The 23446-nt window shown below is 41.4% G+C and overlaps 1 protein-coding gene across 1 annotated transcript; it reads left to right on the top strand.

Moving 5' to 3' along the window:
* Positions 1-369: 369 nt before the first annotated feature.
* On the top strand, positions 370-21753 carry SNX16 (sorting nexin 16). The gene is made up of 8 exons (XM_033155490.1): positions 370-449; positions 4736-5188; positions 6928-7014; positions 7876-8024; positions 14702-14771; positions 18318-18454; positions 19689-19808; positions 20280-21753. The coding sequence occupies exons 2-8, from the start codon at positions 4817-4819 to the stop codon at positions 20386-20388; spliced, it is 1044 nt and encodes a 347-aa protein (XP_033011381.1). The 5' UTR covers positions 370-449; positions 4736-4816; the 3' UTR covers positions 20389-21753.
* Positions 21754-23446: the final 1693 nt, after the last annotated feature.

Below are 23446 nucleotides of genomic sequence, written 5' to 3'. Positions count from 1 at the left end.
GAGAACTTTAAAGCCGGATCTGCTTCCCTTGATTAAACACCACCGCATTAGGCAAGCCTGGGATACGCAGCAAGTCTTTTCTCGCACCTGTTCCTGAAGCGGCACAATATCTCTTTCCCCCCCACAGAACTACAAATCCCAGCAGGCTATGCGGGAACAGGTGGCGGAAGGAAGGTGGAATGTTTTCAGCCCGCTTTTCCAGAATACGCCGATTCACGGGTCGCGCGCTTGGCCGCGCTGCTTGTCGGGACTTGAAGTTTTTTTTTTTTCCCTCTTCCAAGCGACGGTGTTTTGTCCGCGGAGGGGGCAGAGCAGGTCTGGCCGCAGTGCACCCCGGGAGCTGTAGTCGGAGACGGGCTGGAGAACCGTGGCGGCGGCTTGCGGCGGCTCATACCTCTTGGGACTCCGCAGGGGCGGCCGGCGAGGGTGCCTCCTCCCGCGCGCAACAGGTAGGCGACGCCGCGAGCGCGTCCTTGTAGCGCCTTGGCCTCGCCTGGCCAAGTGGAGCGTGGGGGGAAGGAGGACCAAGGGGCCGGGGCGGCCGGCGAAGGGCAGGAGGCGTCCGCGTGAGTAAATGCCCAGAGCGAAGATCGTAGAGTGGGAAGGGTCCGCGAGGGTCATCTAGTCCAGCCCCTTGCGGTGCAGGGATCTTTTGCTCAACGTGGGACTCGAACCCGCGACCCTGCGAGCGCGAGTCCCCTTCACCGGCTGAGCTGTGGAGTCGAGGGGGACGGTGGTCCCGAGCCCCTTGTTGAGGGGCACACCGTCGACTGCACCCCAAGGAAACGAAGGTGGGCCTGGGAGAATGTGGTTCACAAATATTCCTTCGTAATCTCCCTCCCTTCGCTCTCTGATAGTTTGCTGGCTGCTGCTCCCTGCGGTTCGAGGAATCGGCTTCAGCGCCCCAGTAATAACTAATGGCCACAGCCAAAGTAAGAGGGGGAGCGAGAGAGTTTTGTGGCACCTCGAAAGGGCTTTATTGTGGTCTACAATTTTGTGGTCTTTGGAGCCTCGTCAGATGCACGGGACTGGCAGCTGAATATGCAAGAACTGGTAAACATCTCGAGTAGGATGATTTGGCTTATTTACTTGTTAGGGTTGCACCCTGCCCTCCACCAAACAGACGGTCTCTTGATTTTCATTGGCCTTTTGCTCTATGTAGGGTTTTTCTTCCTTTTCTTTATAGTTATGTATTTATCTTTGCCAGTCTAGGTTAACACTTCATGGATCAAATGAAATGGATTTTTGTCCATAAAAGCTTATGTCACTACTTATGCTTCATTCATTTACAGCCATGTAGGATTACATCATTAAATGCCATGAAACAGCACAGTTGGTTAAAACATCAACTGAAACACAAGAGTTAATAATAGTTTGAAATATTCCGGAATAGACAGTGAAATAGTCACTAAACTTTCCACAAAAGCTGTGGCAAAAAGGTATACTTTAGGCAGTGGCAATTTACAGGGATGGTGTCTGCCTTATCTCAAAGGGGATGGAATTTCATAACTGAGGGGCCACCGTGGAGAAGGCTTTGTCATGCCCCACTGCGTGACAGAACCACAAGAAGGATTTCACTTGCAGATCTTAGTAACCATTGCTGTTGAATTGGGTGCATCAGGACTGGTAGCCTAGTGCTAGAATTACTGTTGGACATGCTGCTAGCATTGTGTTTTTAAAGACAATTCCTACTGTATAGCAGTAGAAATACTGTTGTCAGATGTAAACCATACAGATAACTCTTTTCTTCTGGGCAAGAATAGTTGAGCTAAATATCACCATCCATAATACTCCCTCCCTCACAGCAAGGAATTTGTACTGTAGGATAGTCTTTACATGCCTTTCCAGAATGTGAACAAAGCAAAGAGGAACTGCAATACCTCCTTCTGCTCTGTTCTTTCCTATGGCTATTTCAGTAGGGAATAAAGTACTTTACTGCAGAAATTAGTGTGGGAGTAAATGGCTGTAGGTGGAACTCAGTATTCGCCAAAGGGAAGCACTGTGCTCATGGCATCCCTGTAGTGGAGTCAGTGCTGCTTCCAGGGAGGGAGGAGGCAAGTTGACAGGGGCATCAACATTGTGAAAGTGCACTGGTGGAGCCGCTCTCATGCTCCTGTTGATGTGCCCCACAGTGCCAACATCCCCTCTCCCTCCCAATAAGAAGCAGCGGCTACACTGTAGTGGGTTATCAGGTGCAGAGCGCACCTTTTTCCTGCTTGCTGCTACTGAGTTCCATCTGTATTTACAACAGCGAATTGCTTCCATATTAATCTCTGCACTAAAATGGTGGTGAAAAGAGAAAGCATAGCTGAGAGAGAATGACTTAAAAAGAGATAACTAGGCTGAAATAGCAAAGAAAATATTGCCAGCTTTTGATGGTGTTACGCTTCCTGTGTAGGAGCAGGTATATAGCTTGAGGATACTTCTGGATCAATTGCTGTCGCTTGAGGCTGAGGTTGTCTCAGTGGCATGGAGTGCCTTCCATCAGCTTCAGCTGGTGGCTCAGCTATGCTCCTATCGGGACAAGGATAGCCAAACTTCTGCTGCCTGTGCTCTGGTAGCCTTTAGTTTAGATTACTGCAATGCTTCATACTGGGGGCTGCTTTTGAAGATGGTTCAGAAACTTCAGCCGGTGCAAAATTCAATGACCAGGTTGCTCACTGGGGCAAGACAGCTTGAACATATAATACCAATCCTGGCTTGACAGCGCTGGCTGCCACTTAGTTTCTGAACCCAATTCAAAGTGCTGCCTTTGACCTATACAGTGGTACCTCGGGTTATGTACCTGATCCGTTCCGGGGTGCCATTTGCACCCCAAAAAGTAGGCAACCCGAGCGTCCATTATGCATGAAAGCATGATATCGCGCTTTTGCGCATGCGCGAACTGCGCAGAACGCTTGGCGCAGCGATCTTTACTTCCGGGTTTGCGGAGTACGCAACCCGAAGTGTTCGCAACCCAAGGTATGACTGTACAGTAAAGCCTTCTGTGGCACAGGACCTCAATGCCTTAATGACCATCTCTCCCCATATGAACCAATCCAAACCCTGCAATCATAATCTGAGACCCTTCTTCATGTGGCAACACAAGAACAGGCCTTTTCAGTGGTGGCTCCCCGTTTGTGGAATGCTCTCCTCAAGGAGGCTTACCTGGTGCCATCATTATAGATTTTTAGGTGCCAGGCAAAAACCTTCCTCTTTAACCAGTCCTTTGACCTCTGTCTGGCCTTTTGTAGGTGTTTAAAATGTATTTTGGGACGTGGGTGGTGCTGTGGGTTAAATTACAGAGCCTAGGGCTTGCCGATCAGAAGGTCGGCGGTTCGAATCCCCGCGATGGGGTGAGCTCCCGTTGCTCGGTCCCAGCAAATAGATAAGTAGGTTGGTTTAAATGTATCTATTGGAGTTTTGTTTGTTTGCTCATTTGCCCATAAGTTACTTTGAATTGCCTTTGGCAAGAAAAAGCAACTAATTAATGTAATAAAAAATAATATAAAGGAGGTTACTTCCTGCAGTTAAGTCAATACAGTCGTATCTCTGGTTACGATTGCTTCAGGTTGTGTTCATCACAGGATACGAACGTGCTGAACCCGGGATTAGCAGAACGGGTTACTTCCGGGTTTGGCAATTCGCAGACGCAGCACTTCAGGTTGTGGACCTTTCAGGTTGTGAACGGGTCTCTTGAATGGATCCCATTCGCAACCAGAGGTACCACTGTACAGTCCTTGAGTCGGGAAAACTATAAAAGTGAACCTTCAAATTATTTGACTTGTAAATCCATGCAGTAGTTGGATTACAGGTGTTGGTTAATATAATTTATGCTGTTGAATATCATTTGATGATTCAGAGATCCTGCAATCCAGTCTCTGTAGTATCATTGTGAGGAGATAATCACTTTGGAGAAGAACATCAGTGTGGCTGCTTATTCTTCTTTACATTTGCTAATGATACTGTTTAATTATACAACTCCTTTTTCCAAAAAGCATGAAGCTAAAGGTGTGGATAAAATTAAAATGTTGAACACATTTCCACTTTACTCAGCATCTTATCAAAATATCTACGCTGGATGATTTTGCTTTCTGCATATGCTAGTCAGTGTTCAAAATTCCAGTTGTTCTAGGCACATTTTGTGACAGGGAATTTGGTTAGTGCGAGCTCTGGGTGCAGTAAAGGTAAAGGGACCCCATTTACCTTCCCGCCGGAGCGGTACCTATTTATCTACTTGCGCTTGACGTGCTTTCGAAATGCAGTACTGCATCTAAAATTTCAGATTAAAACTGCAGAGTGGAAGGAACGGAGAACCTTATTCTGCCTCCCCACTTACAGCTACTCTCTGAAGACTGGAAAAGAGACCCTCTTAAGAATATTAGGGGGTGGGCAGGGGAAGGACTTGAGTCACTAGACCATGTGAAAAATGAGGACAGTAGCAGGAATTTAAAATAATGTGAATTGGATGAAGCAGAAGGTGACCTCATAGTTAAGAAGGATGTACCAGGCAGGATTAGGTCAGCATCTGGTATGAGAATTTACTGAAGCATTTTATAAGACTTTGTGACATCTAGCAACCCTAAGTTATGTTCTTATTATGTAAAATTATTTTCCAGTTCTATATAAAGCCATTCGTACTCTGTTGTTGCTTAATACAGACATTGAGGGGAATCTCCATGTTTTAAATAAGGTTATGAGAATGTCTCTATAAACAGTTTTGTTTGTTTGAAAACCTGCTTTCTCTTATTTCCAGATAACTGAAGGGAACGTGAATGAGAGTTCCATAAATTCTACAATCAAGAAGTATAAGCTTTCTTACGGTTGCTAATGAAGGATGGCTACTCCGTATGTTCCTGTTCCAATACCTATAGGAAGTTCTACTAGTTTTACCACAAATAGAAACCAAAGAAGATCATCTCTTGGGAGCATTTCAACATGTTCAGATTCTTCAAAAGCACAGCTAGAGGAATCTTCTATCAGTAGTTTTAAAAAGAGGAGTGTCCCTGATGCAATTGGTGCCACTTCATCTCCTTGCAATAGTCCGCTTGTTAGGACTAAATTTATAGGTACGAACACATCTATGGAATATTGCACTCAACCATCAGAAGACAGTGAGCAAAACATAAACTCTGGGAGCTGGGAAGATCGGCCTGCTACGCCTACAATACTAGGTTATGAGGTGATGGAAGAGAGGGCAAAATTCACTGTAAGTTGTGCTTTCTTCTTCAGGAATTTTGACTAAAGTTTCACAGAATCCTTAAAAAATACTAATCACGCTGCACAGTAAGTACTGTGAACGAGACTTCACTGTGTTTCTTAAATGGCTCTTGAATTGCCTGCTAGATGCCGTTTCCATACTATGTGATTCCTCACCCCCATTCCTCTCTTGACTCCTATTCTGGACAATGACTGCCTCATAGTATCCGGCTACTAGTGTTGTGATCTGGCCTTTGTGTATGTACTCGGGATTACTGGGATCTGCAATTGTGGAGCGTGTGAGTGTGGGTGAATGTGTGCAGGTGTAGTAGATGGTTTGAGGTGCAGATGTGTGAGCAGACATCGAAGTTGAGCGGATGTAAGTGTATTGAGTGAGTGGAATTCTGTGTCACAGGGTTTGATGTTTTATATATTGTATGATTTATGGGTTCTGATCATTTCCATACAGTATTTCTATTATTTTACCATTGTTGTTGTTTGTTTGTTTGTTTGTTTGTTTATAAGCCGCTAAACTGCTTTGTGATCTTTTCTATTGAAAAGTGGAATATAAATACTTGAAATTAATTAATTAATTAAGCCATCTGTTCTTGTATAAAAGTTGTTGATTCCAGCACTGTTGAGCTTCTAAAAACAATAAATGCTTTCAGTTCTGCAAATTTTAACCTTGCTCAGCTTTATACACATGGGTAGCTTGAGCATGGCTGGAATTACATAAAGCGGTGTTGATTACTTTTTGCTGTCTGAGCTGGATTCAACAATTGAGGATAACCGAGGCTGTGTTTTTGAAGTGGTTGTTCTGTGTAAACAACACTTCAAAAAAAAACACAGAAAAGGATTTTTTATGGTAATTTAGGCTGCAGTCCTATATACTTCCTTATTTGGAGGTAAGACCCATTGAACTCGGTGGGACACTTCCGGATGGACATGTATAGGACTGCACTGAAGTCACAAAGGGAGAAGAAGACGTATGCAGGCATCAGTAGTTTAGATACTAAATAGGTGGGTATAGTCCAACGAGTTCTCCTTTTCATCTGAGTCATCATAAATTAATATTGCAGATTATTGCAATGTACCATAATGTTTCAGTAGAAATTACTTTCATTGGTTATACTTTGAATATGCATTAGATTTTTAATCCTAACCTTAATTACCGGGAAGCAATATTCAGATCTTTGGGACTTGATTCTGATTAACCGTGCAAGCCAAACTATAGGAACCCAGCGTAAATTAGGATGGCATAAATTACCACATTCCAAACTCAATCCAGGAGCAGAGCCAGCCCAAGCCTGATAGAGGGAAAACAATACTTTATAACAGTGTGACTTACACTACCCTTTCTGCCAATCTAACTTCCACTTTATTGGTAGATGATGTGATTGAGGCAACTGGAGTTTGGAAATTAGGCAAGTCTCCCCATAACCCAGTTCCGCCTGAGCTGGGATGAGTGACTAAGTGTAGGTAGGATCAGGGTATCTTGTTGAAATACACTATGTTTATGAAAATAGTTTAAAATAGAAAATCCAAATTCCATGAATTGGTTCCTCCTGGGAGCAGTAAAACAATACCAGTTCTATATTTGCATGAAATGCTTGTTTATTTTTTATACTTTAGTATATATACATTAGCAAGCGTTATGTCAGCTTCCTAGTAATTATAGTGTAATATGAGTAAACTGCTCACACAACTTACTGAAACTGCTTTAATAGTTTGTTTGTTTTTATTTAACAGGTTTACAAAATCCTTGTAAAGAAAAATCCAGAGGAAAACTGGGTAGTTTTTAGAAGGTATACGGACTTCTCCAGGCTTAATGACAAGGTATATAATTCTTGATCTCCAGCTGTTAATGTACCAGATTAACATTTTTGCTTCCAACTTTGAAAAGTTAGAGTGAGAAAAACAAGCAATTGCTTTGCCATAGAGCTAGTAAGTTCACTGAGAAGCACTACTTTTAAATGGTATTTGGAAAGCCATTCCAGAGCCATATTTATTTACATTTTTTAATTGAATTGTTAAACCACTCTTCATGTGAAGATCACAGGATGATTTGCATATTTGACACCTAAAAATAATACCTGCAAGCCCTTTAACTTTTTCTGGTTACCTTCCTTCCCCCCCCCCCATGGTTTGGTCTGCAAAATCTTAGGTGGCCCTCAACTAACTTTTACACAGAGTACACCCGTTAAAATGAACGGGCCTAACTTCCATGTTCATTAATGTTGAATGCTACCCCTTGCTTAATCAAGAGAAGGCTAGTTTGCTAAGATTCATATATCTCTGCCTATTGTTGTAAACATTCTTCTAACAAGATGCATTCCTATAATGTGTTTCCTGACTAGTCATTTGTTTGTACCACAGAAGACAGAGGAATAGTGCAGTAGCACGGCTCAAATTTCCACAGTTTTTTTGCTTTTTTTAAAACGTGAATTAATAGATAGTGGTTGTTTTCAGGTATTGGCGCACTGGTACTGCATTTGATATGGTGTTTCTGCTCTTCAAACCAGCTTGACATACCACCCTTTGCTGAGAAAATCTCAGCAAAACAACCCATTGTACATTAATCTGAGTCAAAGGGATAGAAATAGATAAAAAGCAAAGGAAAAAACAAACACCTTAGTGATATATTAACTGTATGCAGAAAGTGTAATTCCTTGCTATCTACTTGGTTTGCTTTTTCAGCTCAAAGATATGTTTCCTGGTTTCCGATTGGCACTACCACCAAAGCGCTGGTTCAAGGATAATTACAATCCTGATTTTCTGGAAGATAGACAGCTGGGACTCCAAGCATTCTTACAGAATTTAGTAGCTCACAAAGACATTGCTAACTGGTATGTGATTCTCACCTTCTTCTACCAATTGGATTATCTTAACAGGGTAACAAAAGAATAAGACCCTCTTTAGCTGTTGCTCTTTTTTGGTAATACTTGGTTTGAGCTCTGCTGCCCACTATTCTAAATTGTACTCCTGCCTTTCCAGAATTAGACTAATGAACTTGCTTTCTGTGAGTAAAGAAACCCACCCCCAGACTAACACCAGCACATATGCTGGGCCAGGTTCAGGATTCTTTTATCAATTTGCAAGGACTTTAACAACGGTGGTCCACGAAATCTTAACAAACACCTAATTCCTTATATCCATGCCTATTGCCTAATCACTGAAGGCCTTGCAGGCAGGACCGGTGCTAGGGCTTCTGGCGCCCTAGGCAAGACCAATCTTCTGGCACCCTACCCCCCTGCCAAAGCCTGTTTTAGCGGGAGGTCGGGGGTGGTGGAGAGGCAAGAAGCGGTTTCTCCGCTTTAGCGGAGAAGCCGCTGCTTGCCCGCCCCGCCCCCTGCCAAAGCCTGCTTTAGCAGGAGGTCGGGGGGTGGTGGACAAACCCGGAGCCAGCCACCCCCTGCGCGCGCCTTGCCCACCTCCGTCCAGGGTCCCCGGCGCAAGAGGCGCCTCCGCTGCGGGGCTGCTGACTTGCTGCCAGTGCTGCTGCCGCCTCGCCTCTCCACCGGCCCGCGCTCCGCCGGCAGTCGGAGGGCGCAGCCAGCTTGCACCCCGCCAGGGAGCCGGAGGGCACAGCGCGGCTGGCCAACTCGCACTCCCACGCTCTGCTGGGCAGCCGGAGGGCGCGGTGCAGCCAGCCAACTCACGCTGCCGCGCTCCACCCAGCAGCCGGAGGGTGCTGCCGGCGGGCACTGCCGGCGGGGCTGGAGGGCGGAGGCGCCCTCCAGGCGCCCCCTGCATTTCGCCGCTCTAGGCGATGGCCTAGTTGGCCTAAATGCACGCGCCGGCCCTGCTTGCAGGAGTAGCTGTTAGTTGTCGATGGCTCAAAAGCACAGCCACATTTTCAGCATTGTGGGTCCAATTTTGTGGAACTTCTTCCCAGGTGAGATGAAATAGGCCTTTCCCCTTTTGAACTTCTTACACCTAGTGGAGGCCTTTTTATGTCACTAGGCATTTTAAGTAAGTTTTGTTATTAGTTTTAACTTACCTATCTTCATTATATCTTTTTAACTTTACTGTTACTCAGCACTGCTGAGACAACAGAGTTTAGCAATACTGTATATTAGTTGTTGAAACTGAAAATTAGTAACAGTGTAGGAACTTGCGTTATTTTAGGTTACAAAAGGGCAAATCTGTTTAAGACTGGAAATTGCAAAAGGAGTTTTGAGAGGTCTTTAAAAATATTTCAGACTGCTGCATTCTAGCCGCTAGCAGGGTGGCAATCTGTCTAAATGGTGTGAATCAAAGTTATTTAAAGGACTGCCTGCACCTGTATGAGAGAGCTCAAGCTTTGAGACCAAATTCTCTGGCCGATCAATAAGACGGACAGATATCAGAGACAAGGCCTTATGAGTAGCGGCTCCACATTTGTGGAATTGCCTCACCCAAGAAATGCATAACTCTTAAGATAACTTTTGAGATGCTTTTATTTCATTTCACTTTTGATTAGTCTGCTGTTCTTTAATTGTTGATGCGCACTTTAACTGAGTCTAAATTTTCTAGTTTTACGTAGTATTATTTTCTATTTATTATCCTTATACATCACACTGTGAGAGCAATGTATTTGGAAGGTGGTTGTTAAAGTCTTTAAATATACAAAAAATCTGCTGTTGGCTGTTTGGCATTGTGTATTCAGCATGTAGAGTTACAATATGGGGATTATTCGTTAATTTTATTTTTCAGTTTCTAAAAATACATATAAGATGATGATTTTTTAAAAGCCCTCTATAATGCAGATCTGAATGGAATGCTTTTGATTCTGCCTGTATTTGTTATATGCTTTCTAAGATGGGTAATTTTGAAGATACTCTTTTATGAATGCTTTAGAGCTTGGCATTGCAATCAAAACCATGTGTTGTTGTTTTTAATTATAGAATCTCTAGTTTTATGCAATCTTGAACCACATATGTTATGAGCAGTGTGCTATTTGGCAGTACATTGAATTCTAAATGCCAACCTTGAAGCTGAAATGTTCCATTTCAGTGTGCTTGTTTGTGTTAATGGTGGCTGGTTATAGATGGGTAATTATAGTAGAATCCTGAATGGTTGGGTGGGCTAGACTGCAAGTCGTTACAATTTCTCAATGGATCAGAAATTGGTCCTGGGGGGGGGATTTGTCTTTGCCACTATTGTTGAACATTTCAGTACAGGAGTGGCTAAGCAGTTGTTCTCCAGTTGTTGCCAGTGGTTAGTGCTGATAGGGCATGGTTATGATCTTAAGAGCACAGGTTAGCCCAGGGGTCAGCAAACTTTTTCAGCAGGGGGCCGGTCCACTGTCCCTCAGACCTTGGGGGGCCACACTATATTTTTGGGGGGAAATAATGAACGAAATCCTATGCCCCACAAATAACCCAGAGATGCATTTTAAATAAAAGGACACATTCTACTGATGTAAAAACACGCTGATTCCCGGACCGTCCACGGGCTGGATTTAGAAGGCAATTGGGCTGCATCCAGCCCCCGGGCCATAGTTTGGGGACCCCTGGGTTAGCCACTTCTGCTTCTATATAACAGCTGAAAAGTAGTGACAGAAGTGCCTCTTGGCAGGTACTTTCAGTTTCTATCAACTCTGTTATATATGAACTTCTTGAACTTTTGTCCTTTAGAGATTTGTGCCATCTGATAGCATGTTGGGAGTCTCTCACAGAAATTGTAGCCTTCTGTGCTGCAGCTGTGACAGCAACAACCATACAGAACTCCTCCACTATAGGTTGTAGACCCAATGTTCAGCTAAGAGCTTGTGCTGCATAGTGTTGATGCAATGATGTTTGTGATTTTATTTTTTAAATGCAACCTAAAATATCCTGAGATGCAACAAATAAACTCATCTTTTTCTGTCGCTTCTAACTTCTGCACTGCAGTGCTAATAGACTAGTATGTAGAGTTTTCCAAATTCTTTCACGATGTCTTGAGCTTCTTATGCCAGAATCAATGTTCTCATTAATGGTTTCTTCCTGACATGCAAAGCAGCGACACTTATTCAAGACTCTGTGAACCAGTTCTCTTGCCCCAATTTTAAACAGGATTTTGTTAATGAGATTCTTCACTTTATAATGCCATGAATAAGAGTACATTAAAACTGTGCATCCTAAAGTAACACCCTCATTGGAATGATTTTTTAAATAGGGATATAAGTTCACAATGAATATCAGAAATACCACATTGTGCAAGCTGTGTATTGGAGACATTAATAGACTCGCTCAAGAGAGTTTTCCCTTTTATTTGCTCATGAGTATTTATTTTTGCATATTGTGGAAACTGGAGAGAGGTGTTAAACCTGTAAAACAGATGCTTGGATTACTTATTCTTCTGACAGGCTGGGCCGGAGTCACTTGTGACTCCACCCTATCCTGGGGGAGAATCTAAAAATGGGATTCAGTGCTCTGCTGTTCATAAAAGGCAATTGTGCATGTGTGTGTGTGCATTTTCTGCTGCTCTAGTTGCACCTTTCTGTAGAAGCATACTTTCTGCTTCTATCAGTCTTGCCCATCTTATAGCTAAAATAGTAAAGCTTTGTTGAATCTGTGTAAACAGCTTTGCTCAATCAAAAACTGTAAGTTAAAGGTGGAATTCCCTTCCCCGCATGCACTGCATTACGGTTTGGAAAGAGGAGAGGAAAACCAATATTGCTGTCGCTTCCATTAAAGTTCTAGATGCATTTGAATGAACTTTTGCATCACAATCCTAATCATATAAATATCACATAGGAGCATAAGAAATGACTTGCTCCAGCCTGCATCTAACAGGTAACCAGCATTCTGTTTCCAGCAGCTGCCAATCAACTGATTCTAATAAACTCTCAAGTGTGGCATGAAGGCAGCACTCTTCTGTTTTATACAGTGGGAGACTCTTGAGAGTCCCATGGACTGCAAGAAGATCAAACCTATCCATTCTTAAAGAAATCAGCCCTGAGTGCTCACTAGAAGGACAGATCCTGAAGTTGAGGCTCCAGTACTTTGGCCACCTCATGAGAAGAGAAGACTCCCTAGAAAAGACCCTGATGTTGGGAAAGATGGAGGGCACAAGGAGAAGGGGACGACAGAGGATGAGATGGTTGGACAGTGTTCTCGAAGCTACTAACATGAGTTTGGCCAAACTGCGAGAGGCAGTGAAGGATAGGCGTGCCTGGCGTGCTCTGGTCCATGGGGTCACGAAGAGTCGGGCACGACTGAACAACAACAACAACCTCAGGTTACATACGCTTCAGGTTACATACGCTTCAGGTTACATACTCCGCTAACCCAGAAATAACGCTTCAGGTTAAGAACTTTGCTTCAGGATAAGAACAGAAATCGTGCTCTGGAGGCTCAGCGGCAGCGGGAGGCCCCATTAGCTAAAGTGGTGCTTCAGGTTAAGAACATTTTCAGGTTAAGAACGGACTTCCGGAAAGAATTAAGTACTTAACCAGAGGTACCACTGTACTGCATTTTGTCTCCAACATCTGGTATTCAGAAAGGTGTACTGCAGGCATCCCCAAACTGCGGCCCTCCAGATGTTTTGGCCTACACTCCCATGATCCCTAGCTAACAGGACCAGTGGTCGGGGATAATGGGAATTGTAGTCCAAAACATCTGGAGGGCCGAAGGTTGGGGGTGCCTGGTGTACTGCCTCTGGCCATAGATCAATGTATATTTCTAGCTTATTATAACTTCAGTTGAGAATATACTTAACAAAGCCCTACACTTGAATCCCCCCTTTTCCACTAGTGCACAAAGAACTTTGTTTCTTAACTGCAACCACATATAGTACTTGTCTATTAGAACTGCCAAAGGCATCATAGCAAAAAAAAAAAAAAAGCCAACCCAAGGCTACCCAAAACCACCTGATATTTATCTTATTAAGTTATATGTTTTTAATCATCATTCTTCCATGTAAAAATACACATTTTGTAGTATTTTTCACATTTTGTAGTTTAATATTGCCAAAATTGTCCTTTAACTCAGTAACGGGGTCTAAAAGAGGTACAGAACAAGTGAAATCATGGTTGGAGAAGGCAACAATGCTTTCATATAATAAGCTGTTCTGAGATGGCCATTTGCAATCTCATTCCACATCTTTTCAAAGCAGCAGTTCAACCATGAAGAGAAGCTCTACTGTAAATAAAACTGTGTTTGGAAAGGGTGTGATATAACTGTCAAATGAAGCAAAGAAGCATTGTTTCTGTTTTTTCTAGACAGTTCATTTGACTGAATAAAAGTTATGAGAGGGAAACTACACATTCTCACTCGCTTACAAACTCGCTGATGAACCTGGAAATTCTACAGATGTGATGTTAGAACAGTTTTCTGCAAGCTTTCTTTTATAATATAAAACTTCCTTAGTCCCAACCTGTGTGGGCTGCTGCTCCAGAATTTCCAGCAGCTCAATGTCCCTTCTTGTTGTTTTCTTCAAAACAAACAAACTTTGAATATGTAAACTGGCAAATCTGTGAGAGGAATTCCTTCATACAAATTATTTGCAATGTGAAGTGTTCTCCATTTCTAAGGTATTTAAAGCAGCAGGCACACTGGTTTGCATGTTTGGTTGAAGCCTTAGTTTAATCTTCTCAAAAGAGATGCTTCCACACAATTGACACATACAACTTGGTTTGTTTTTGCGTTGTTTTGCATTCTCATTTTGTATTTTTATGTTGTGAACTGCCCTGTGATCCTCAAAAGAAGGGCAGTGTACAAATTTACCGGAATAAACAAACAAACTTCTGCTAGTCAAAAGTATGCTGGAAAAGAGACAGTTTAGGAGTAGTTACACGGGCTAGACATGGCTTGAGAAAAAATCAAAGGCATCTTGCAGAATACAGCAGTGCAAGTCATTCTTGCTCAGTTTATATAAGCCTCTCTATCATCTCCTGTTTGAACAGTCTTCGTTGACCCCAAACAAGTAGGCAGACAGTTATGTCTAGTGTACAGATAAGGCGATAATCCTGGGTGAAGGCTTATTGACAGTCATTATTAATCTTCAGTTTGAGTGTGGGAGAGATCCTGCTTGGTATGCATAAAGCAACTATTATTTTCTTACATTTGTTTTGAAAAGCAAGGTTTTCGTGTTTCGAAAGCAATTTGCTTCTGTAGTACAGTATGGAGAAATCTGCTATTTGGGAAATGCAAATTCTAAGCCTCCACTGGGACATGGGATTAGTTAGCGGTTCCATTACTCCTGGCTGTTGTCATTCTCTATTTTAATTCAGATTTATTTACTTTTTGCTTTTTACTGGGAAGTTAATCAGATTTTAAAATCCAGGATAAATTAAACTTTTTTAAAAAAAATATCCTTACCCTGATTGTCTTTCATTTAAAACAATTTCATTTTATACTACGCAAGCATCCATTACTGGGGAGGGTGAAAATGGTATGGAAAACATTCATTTATACCTTCTAACTGAAACATACACGTTTGTTAGAATAAAAACAAACTTGCTCATTTTCGGAGAAATGTTATGTTTTGTGTTGTTTCTCACTGACTTCAGGCTGTTCTGTTTGGAGACCAACTTATTTCTTTCTTTTCATTATTTCAGTCTTGCAGTGAGGGAGTTCCTTTGTTTGGATGATCCACCAGGACCATTTGATAGCCTTGAAGAGAGTAGGGTAAGTGTAAAGTAGTTATTTTGTCATTAGAATAAAACACTCTTAACTGACCTTTTGCATATGACGTTTTTCATGTGGTGCCTTTATAACAGGATAAGCATCTGTTCTCTTTGAGGCGGACATAAAATATATATGTCTGCCACATAGAAAAAGGCATGGAATGAATAATCTATGGACTGTATGTCACACAACAAGCGGCCCAAGGCAGAAAGACAGGGCAGCTATGGAGCAGAGATCACAAAAGCCTGGGGAGGTGAGGGTGGGAAAAGAATGCAGAAGTTGTAGGAAATAATTCCAGAGTTTATTTTGGCTATATTCTTCCTGAAGTTTTTCTCAATCTCCGAATGTTGAATATTGTTTTATTCTGCTGCCTGGTATATAATTATTGATGACTCATGTTTGATGCATTGTTTTAAATCTACCTCTGCGATCTGATCCTTTTGCCTTATCAGTTGTGCATGTATCACACTTTAGGGTTTTTACTTCACTGGTTTAATTATATTTAGCATAAAGTATTTTCTCACATATTTTTAATATGTGTATCTTCATGATTTATCAGTTACACTGCTCAGTCTCACTGCTATTTCCTCCTACCTGAAATAGGATATTTTATTTGGATTGTATGTCATTCTTTTGATTTGTTTTCCTTGGGCATCTGATTTTTCAAATATTGCAGAACCCATCTAAAAGGCTTTCTGAATTAATATAATACCATTTGCTGAATACATGCAGGAAGAACAAAGAAAGACATTTCTTTGGCTCACATCTAGCAGATATGAACCAGCTTAACACATCATGTTAATATGTCCAGTTCAAATGCTTGGTAAAATTATTTTTAAGTTAAGACATTTGGAATTTTGTTAGCATTCTGAAATGTATACAGATGTTGTGTGTGTGTGTGTATGTATGTGTTGAATTTGGCTTTTTAGAGAACAACTTTAACTATTTTAACTTGGTTTCAGTCAAAGTATAATGCCATTGATGTATTTTAATTCCTGTTAATTTTGGCTCTAGTAAATGGCTGGTCCCTTCAGAACCGTCCCATAGTTTAAAGGGATTGGTAGCATTCTATCTGTACCAGCCCCTGGTGGATGCCTGGTTAACTGAATGTGCTGCACAACCAAATGCGGATCACTGCCAAATTACATAATAGGCTGTTTTGCTAGTGAAGTTAGCGACAAATTATGAAATGTAAACTTTTTAATGTTAATTGCAGGCTTTCTCTTAAAGAGAAAGAATTGTAAGCCCTCAGTCCGTGCTTTGTGATTTTCTGCATCAAATGGTTTTGTTTACGTAGGTAAAGGGGAGCTCACAGCTACAGAACTTCTTATATCTATCAAAAATATAGAGGAAGTCAAGAAGAAAAATATATCCACTGCTTATAGAGACAGTCTTAATAGCATGTGCAATGTACCAAGCATTGAATCAAATATTTCCTCTGGCAAGCTATTAGCATTTCACCCCAAAAATGTTAAAATGCAGCGTGTACCGGTATACACATCTGAAGAAGTGTGCATGCACACGAAAGCTCATACCAAGAACAAACTTAGTTGGTCTCTAAGATGCTACTGGAAGGAATTTTTTGATTTTATATTTTGTTTTGACTACCGGTATATTGGTTTAGTTTTTCCTTTACCCTGTACACACACACACTTTACACACACACACACACACACACACACACACTTTTAGAGATGGGAAAGTGGTTCCATTTAAAGAAAGGGAAGTAACTTGAATGACTCCTTGTGACATCAGTCAGGGCTTTACAAAATATTCATTAACAGTTTTGCAGGATGTTTGCTTTTCAGGTAACTATTAACCTTAGAAACTCGGCACGGTATCATTGGACATACGTATCACCTGTGTGGCACCTTGAAGATGAACTAGCTTAGTGGGTCATGAGCTTTTGAAGACAACTTCCTCTTTAATTGGACACTTGTCTACAAAAGCTCCTGGGGACATGGGTGGCGCTGTGGGTTAAACCACAAAGCCTAGGGTTTGCCGATCAGAATGTTGGCGGTTTCAATCCCTATGACGGGGTGAGCTCCCGTTGTTCGGTCCCAGCTCCTGCCCACCTAGCAATTCGAAAGCACGTCAAAGTGAAAGTACAGTGGTACCTCTGGATGCGAATAGGATCCGTTCCGGAGCCCCGTTCGCATCAAGAGCAGCGCGTATCTTGAAGCGCTGCGTCTGTGCATGTGCGTGACGCGATTCGGCGCTTCTGTGCATGCACATGACGTCATTTCATGCATCTGCACATGCGCGAACCACCGAACCCAGAAGTAACCCATTCCGGTACTTCCGGGTTCGGTGCATTTGTAACCCGCCAAACGCAACCTGCAGCGCCATAACACGAGGTATGACTGTAGATAAATAGGTACCACTCCAGCGGGAAGGTAAATGGCGTTTGCATGCGCTGCTCTGGTTCTCCGGAAGCGGCTTAGTCATGCTGGCCACATGACTCGGAAGCTGTACGCCGGCTCCCTCAGCCAATAAAGCGAGATGAGCGCTGCAACTCCAGAGGTTCCTTTACCCTTTGCCTTTACTACAAAAGCTCCTACCTCAAAAACCCAATTGGGCTTAATCCTAAACATACTGAGATATAAACCCCATTAAAATCAGTGGAATTTACTTCCAAGTAAGTACTGTATATTTAGGAGTGGGTGTTGTTACTGCAGCTGTACTGATCTCTTTGCTGCAGTTCAATCTTGGGATCTTAAGTTCTGCAATAAAATCTTTTAACATCTGATAACCTTTGTGGGGGGAGGGGGCTCCACAGTCGTTGCAATGTTTATTTATGTCACAAGGGACTGGGGGGGGGGGGAATCTCTAGTTGACCTTCTGAGCCGCATGAGGGGATTTGTAGAATTATGTGGCGTGGCAACAAGACAACATCATGTGTGCCAAGATGTAATCTCAAGTAATTACAGTGAGCTTCACCTATGCTTTTTTATATAGCTTTAGCAGAAAATGTCAACTTCTGGTGGACTTTCTCAGTAGCCACATTCAAACTAAAATGTGTTATTTTGTGTTTCATCGTGATTATGCCGTTACTATAAGATTCTGCAATAGATGCAATGCTTTTCTGTTCCCTTACATTTTCCTAGCTCCGTTTTAATGTGCCAGTGCAATGAATAGTAAAGTTGCTACAGGATGCATGTCTGCAGAGCTGTGGTGGCTGGTCATGCAGATATTCTCAGCTGCATGTGTAGGCTGCAGCTTGTCATTCTGAAAAATATTTTGAAATATGGGTTTGGACAGTCCCTTTGTGAGCCATTGTCTTGTTGTATACCATGAGGTTGTTGTTGTTTTTTGTCTTGCATTTAAAAACAATGGCAGCTTGGTACAGCTTGACCTCATTACTGTCACATAAAAATGTTCAGTGCAATGAAATCAAATTGAGGTTGTGTTTTTAGGGATATTAAAAATTAAAAGTATTGCAGTAGGGGAACCATGCATAAGAGAAGAACATCATCAGTCTCAAGCCTTTGCATTTCTCACACAAAACTATTGCCTTAAAAAGAAATCATTTAATTTTTCTTCTAGGCTTTCTGCGAGACCCTAGAAGAAACAAACTACCGTCTGCAAAAGGAACTTGCTGAAAAGCAAAAAGAAGTGGAAGCTCTGAAAAAAATGCTAAACGAGAAAGAAGTGTACATAGACGCCATAGAGAAACAATTGGGGTAAGTGGATAGAAAATTCTTGAAACTAGACTGCAATTTAAAAATTAATCCCAAAGCATTGAGCACTTATTCATTCATTTCTGAAAACTTCTTTTGTTGCAACCATACCCTCAATTCTCTCCTGAAAGACAGGAGATAACCCCCGGAGTAACTCTTGCATAATTTTAAACTTCAGTTTAAAAAGGAAATCAAAAGTCTTGTGTGAAGTAAAGCACTTAAATACATATGTGAGCGTTTCTGACACAATTGAGGTTGGTGCAGGCCACATATAGCCTGTCAGTTTAACTACATATTTCTTTGGATAGGAATAAGGGGAGGGAGAGAAGTTTCCAAGTAGCAATCTCACAAAGAGGAAATCCTTAGTAAAGTATCCTGAGGATGAGGACTTCTATTTTACTGCCAGTATGAACCTGAAATAGGGTGAAATAAATGATACTGCTAACTTTATAGTTATTGCTTGCTAGCAGCATTGTACCTGACATTGCCCAGGAATTCTAAGGAGGGTGGGAATGAATGCAGAGTGAAAATTTGTGCCATTTTGAAAGGTTCTGTGCAGTTTTGAAAGGTTCACCATCTTTATTCAAAGGATTGTCCAATCTTATCCAAACAGAGGGGGAAAACTGCTCCTTCATCTCAAGAACCACTATGCAATCTGATTATGAAACCTTAAGAGCTGTCCAAATGCATAGCAAACAAAATACTGTACTTTCCAAATTATTTTGTAGATGAGCATCCTATTTTGTAGTCTAGTATCTAAAATACTTACTTTACCAACATCTAATATAATTAGATTTTCAGTGCATAATGGATAAACAGTATGCTGAAGCATCAATACAAAATAGATACAATATGTAATGAAAGTTCTTTGCTAATTAGTATCAGTGTCATTTCAATATTAGGTCTTAAACCTAATAAAGGAATGAAAATATAATTATGTGTAGAAAAGACTTCTAAAAGAAGTTCTGCTTAGGTGCTTTTTCATTATTTCCTAGCTTAACTACAGTATCGTATCTAAACTAAAGTTTAGCAGGAGCTACAATTACATTTGAAGAAGCAGAGGGGGCAATTTTCACCAATTCCTCCTTTTCCCCTTATGCTCCTAGAAAACACTGGGGGGAAGGGAGAGTTAGCAAAAAAATGTGTATTCTCTTCTTTCTATAAATAGAAAGTCTCCTTACATTTGTGAAAGTGGTATTCTGGATCCAATCAGCTGTACCTTGACTTTGTTACACAGGGATTTAAATTTAGGAAAAGTGAAGTCTCGTAAGTTGTCAGGACAAGAGAGTGAGTGCAGTGGAGAAGTGGAATCCTCTGCAATAGAGGCAGATCAAGGAGGCCTGGAAGAAGACAACAGGTACAATCTAAAATTCTCTGTTTTATTTAAGGTTATTTTCTGAAAAGCCTTTCACTTGTACAGTCTCCTGTGATACGTTGTTGTAGAAGTGCCATTCACATTCCAAATGCAATTCACACTCCGGAAATATTAAATATATTTATGTTACTTGAGTTTAAAAGGATAATAGTTGAGGGCTGTACCTCTTCAGTAGGAGGTATGATGAAGAAGTTGCACTGGTTGAACATGAAATGATCTTACAGGCATGCATCTGTGATCCACCTTAACCCAGAGGTCTAGGTATCCATGACTAATAATGTAAACAATAAAAAATTGGCAACCTGGCTTAGCAGATTTTGGAGGGCAAGGGTCTACCTCTATAAACTCTTAGTAAAAGAGATTAGTTTTCAAAGTGTGTTGATCAGAACTGTGAGATATGAAATGATCCCCCCCCCAAAAAAGTGTGTCAAACATATTGATCTGTTCCTACAGTTCTGAGAAAGAGAATCAGGCAACATCTTGGAGCGGTTCATTGGCTGAAAATCACGTGCCAGAAATCGAAGTTGCTGAGGTAGCGTATACCACCGATGAAGAGATGTAAATGCTACCAGCTGCCTTTACAGTAGTGTAAAAAAGTCAATGTCTGGATTGCATTGAACAGAAGTATATAGTAGCTGTCAAGCAGAAGTTGAGATGGCAGAAGCTTGAATGTTTACATAAACCAATCTAGAGAAACCTATGGCATAGGAAGGATATAGGTGCTGCTTTGTCTCAGCCTTTATCTAGCCTTATGAGAGATATATATTAATATATAAAAAGCTCTGGTTAAAGGCAGGTCAAGTTGTTCCTGGAATCCTAAGTGATGTATATAAGTTATATGTACCCATATATAAAGGATAAATGCCACATATGTAGATATACCAATCATGTAGCATGTTTTATATCACATGCTTGCTATTAATATCTCACGTTTTGTATGGACAGCTTTTTGGTATTTGGATTTTCAGATTCTTTATATAGGCATGTAACTTCTGCTCTGGGAAATATAATTCTGCCATCTGGACTTGGAAAATGTACATGATTTCTTGTGGTTTTTAAAATCATAAATGTAAATAAGTGATACGTAAATTTTAATGCAATGATCTAGGAAAGCTTGCAGTACCAAAATTAAAACTTTCAGTAACGGGAATGTGATTTGTTTTCATAATGCAGAAAGAAATACTGCACTGTGGGCATTCACCTGCACTTGAAAACAATATAAAAGCTGTCTTTTAACTGTTTTTCTTTAAATCTCCTGACACTTTTGCCACTCAGCCACCGAATCAACAAATTTGCCTTATATAAAGAACACTACCTCTTTCTTTTGTTGCTAATACATAATTGCGCTGTTTAAAGGATGTATATTATAAACATATATTTGAGTCATTAAAGCCATACTTCTGCACAGTTAAATAACTAAATCTAATTGCAGTTTATGTTTGTGTGTGTTTATAAAATATTGTACACACAGGAACACACGCTAAGCTTCACTCCCATTTTAAAATTTGTGTTGAACCTAATAATGCACTTTATAACAAAGAAAATATTGTGCCAAGTTCATTGGCTCTGTGTTTTTTGTGCTTTTTGTTCGACCTTTAGACTGAGGGAAGGTGCAATTGGTTTGTACAGTAGTGCCTTTTTGTATTTTGCTTGTTACAGATGTTATAATAGTGTGTCAGCTTTAGGGAATCTTCAGAAACATTCTGCTCAGCAGTTATTTGCTGGAAGTGCCTTGTTTTGTCTGCTCTTTCAGTAGGAAGAATGCTTCTTTTGTTCTTCTCTGTGCCACCTACTTCTTTGTTTAATGCTGTTAACACACAGTCTCATGTGCCGGAATTTTCAATGGTCGCTTTGTGTTTTAGGGTGCGAGGACAAAGATCTCTGCAGAACTGTATAAAACCATCTGGGGCAAATAAACCTTTGAACACGACAACATCTTTTTTTGGTCGTCTGTTGCAAAATAATGCTGGGTTTAAGAGAGTCTGGAGTGTGGCTAACTTGCTCCTTAGCTTTTTAAAATCTACATTCCATGTTTTGTAACAGTGCATGAAATTTTAATGTTGGCTTGGAATGCATTTTCTCTGCATTTTATTGCAGGAGATTTTTGTATATTAGCACCATTCTGGAGGTCTTTCTGCTACTTCTACCTTCAACTGTACAAACACTCTTACTGGTCAGGGGTGCCCTGTTCCATCTTCATTGTCAGAGGCAGTAGGTCCCTGGATGCCAGATTCTGGGAGTTGCAGATGGGCAGAGGGGTGGTTGCATGCTTCTCATACACATCTGGTTCACTACTGTGAGAGCAGGATGCTGGACCGTTGGCCTGATCCAGCAGGTACATCTTATGCTCTTAACAAGGGGAGTATAACAATGACAGGTCTCCGTAGCCCGATGGGTCAGTGTGTCTGGCTGTTAACCAGAAGGTTGGTGGTTCGAGCCCACCCACGGACAGCTGTGGGCAGGATTCCTGCATTGCAGGTAGATGGACTAAATGACTCTTGGGGTCCTTTCCAACTCTACAATTCTATGATTCTATGAAAACAGGTTAGGTAGGTTGGAAGGTAACTGTTATTCTCACCTTGCCTCTCTCTGATTACTCTGTGCGTCTTAAAAAGCCCTGTGCATTGTAGCCTACCTTCTTAATGTGAGAAGTCTTTCTTCAAACCCCCACCACAGGGCCTGTCTCATCACCTTTGCACTATCGCTGTTCCTGCCCATTTACATGGGACCTAATATTGTACTAACAATGGATCAGGACTACTAGAAGTCTAGTGCTTATTGTAAAATAGAGGTGTGGGGGGAGAAGTTGAAACAACTGGAAAAGCAGCCTGCCTATTAGCTTGGGTGTGGATTTGCATTACTTAGTAGGTATGAAAGCATTAATTGTTGCACATACTTCAGATTAAATGTGATTATTCAAGCGTCCCTTTTTAGATACATGCTTAGATTTCATTGTAATAAATCACGGTTGAATCCTTCACTAATTAAATATGAAGGTAAGTTTCTTTGGACTGAACTATACTCAAAATATGATTCGTACTGAAATACCTCATTGTGTTTGAAATTTTGCATAATTCTCAGTCACTTAAGCTTAAAAAAAATACAAAAAAAGTTTTTGTTTTATGCATCTGTTTAGATAAGCTATATGAGAATTTCTCTCAGCTTTATAATAAGAATAATTTTATTCATACCCCGCCCATCTGGCTGGGTTTCCCCAGCTACTCTGGGCAGCTTCCAACATATATAGCTGTGGCGGGGAGGTAAATGGTGTTTCCATGTGCTCTCATTTCCATCACAGTGTTCCGTTGCGCCAGAAGCGGTTTAGTCATGCTGGCCACATGACCCGGAAAGCTGTCTGCGGACAAACGCCTGCTCCTTCGGCCTGAAAAGCGAGATGAGTGCCACAACCCCATAGTCGCCTTTGACTGAACTTAACTGCCCAGGGGTCCTTTACCTTTTCCCTTTTACCTTACAGCATATATAAAACATACCAGTGTGATGCTGGCATCCTTCCATATCCAGTTTAGTTCTGCATGGCCTCTTCAACAGCTGCAGTCAAGTTTATTAACAGATCAATTCTAAACTATCCCTCCCCATGCCCCTGGGCTTTTGGTTTGTTG

Source organism: Lacerta agilis, chromosome 7 (genome assembly GCF_009819535.1).
Source record: "Lacerta agilis isolate rLacAgi1 chromosome 7, rLacAgi1.pri, whole genome shotgun sequence".
NCBI lineage: Eukaryota > Metazoa > Chordata > Lepidosauria > Squamata > Lacertidae > Lacerta > Lacerta agilis.
The sequence above is the reverse complement of the archived record's forward strand: the minus strand, read 5'-3'. Positions and strand labels throughout refer to the sequence as shown.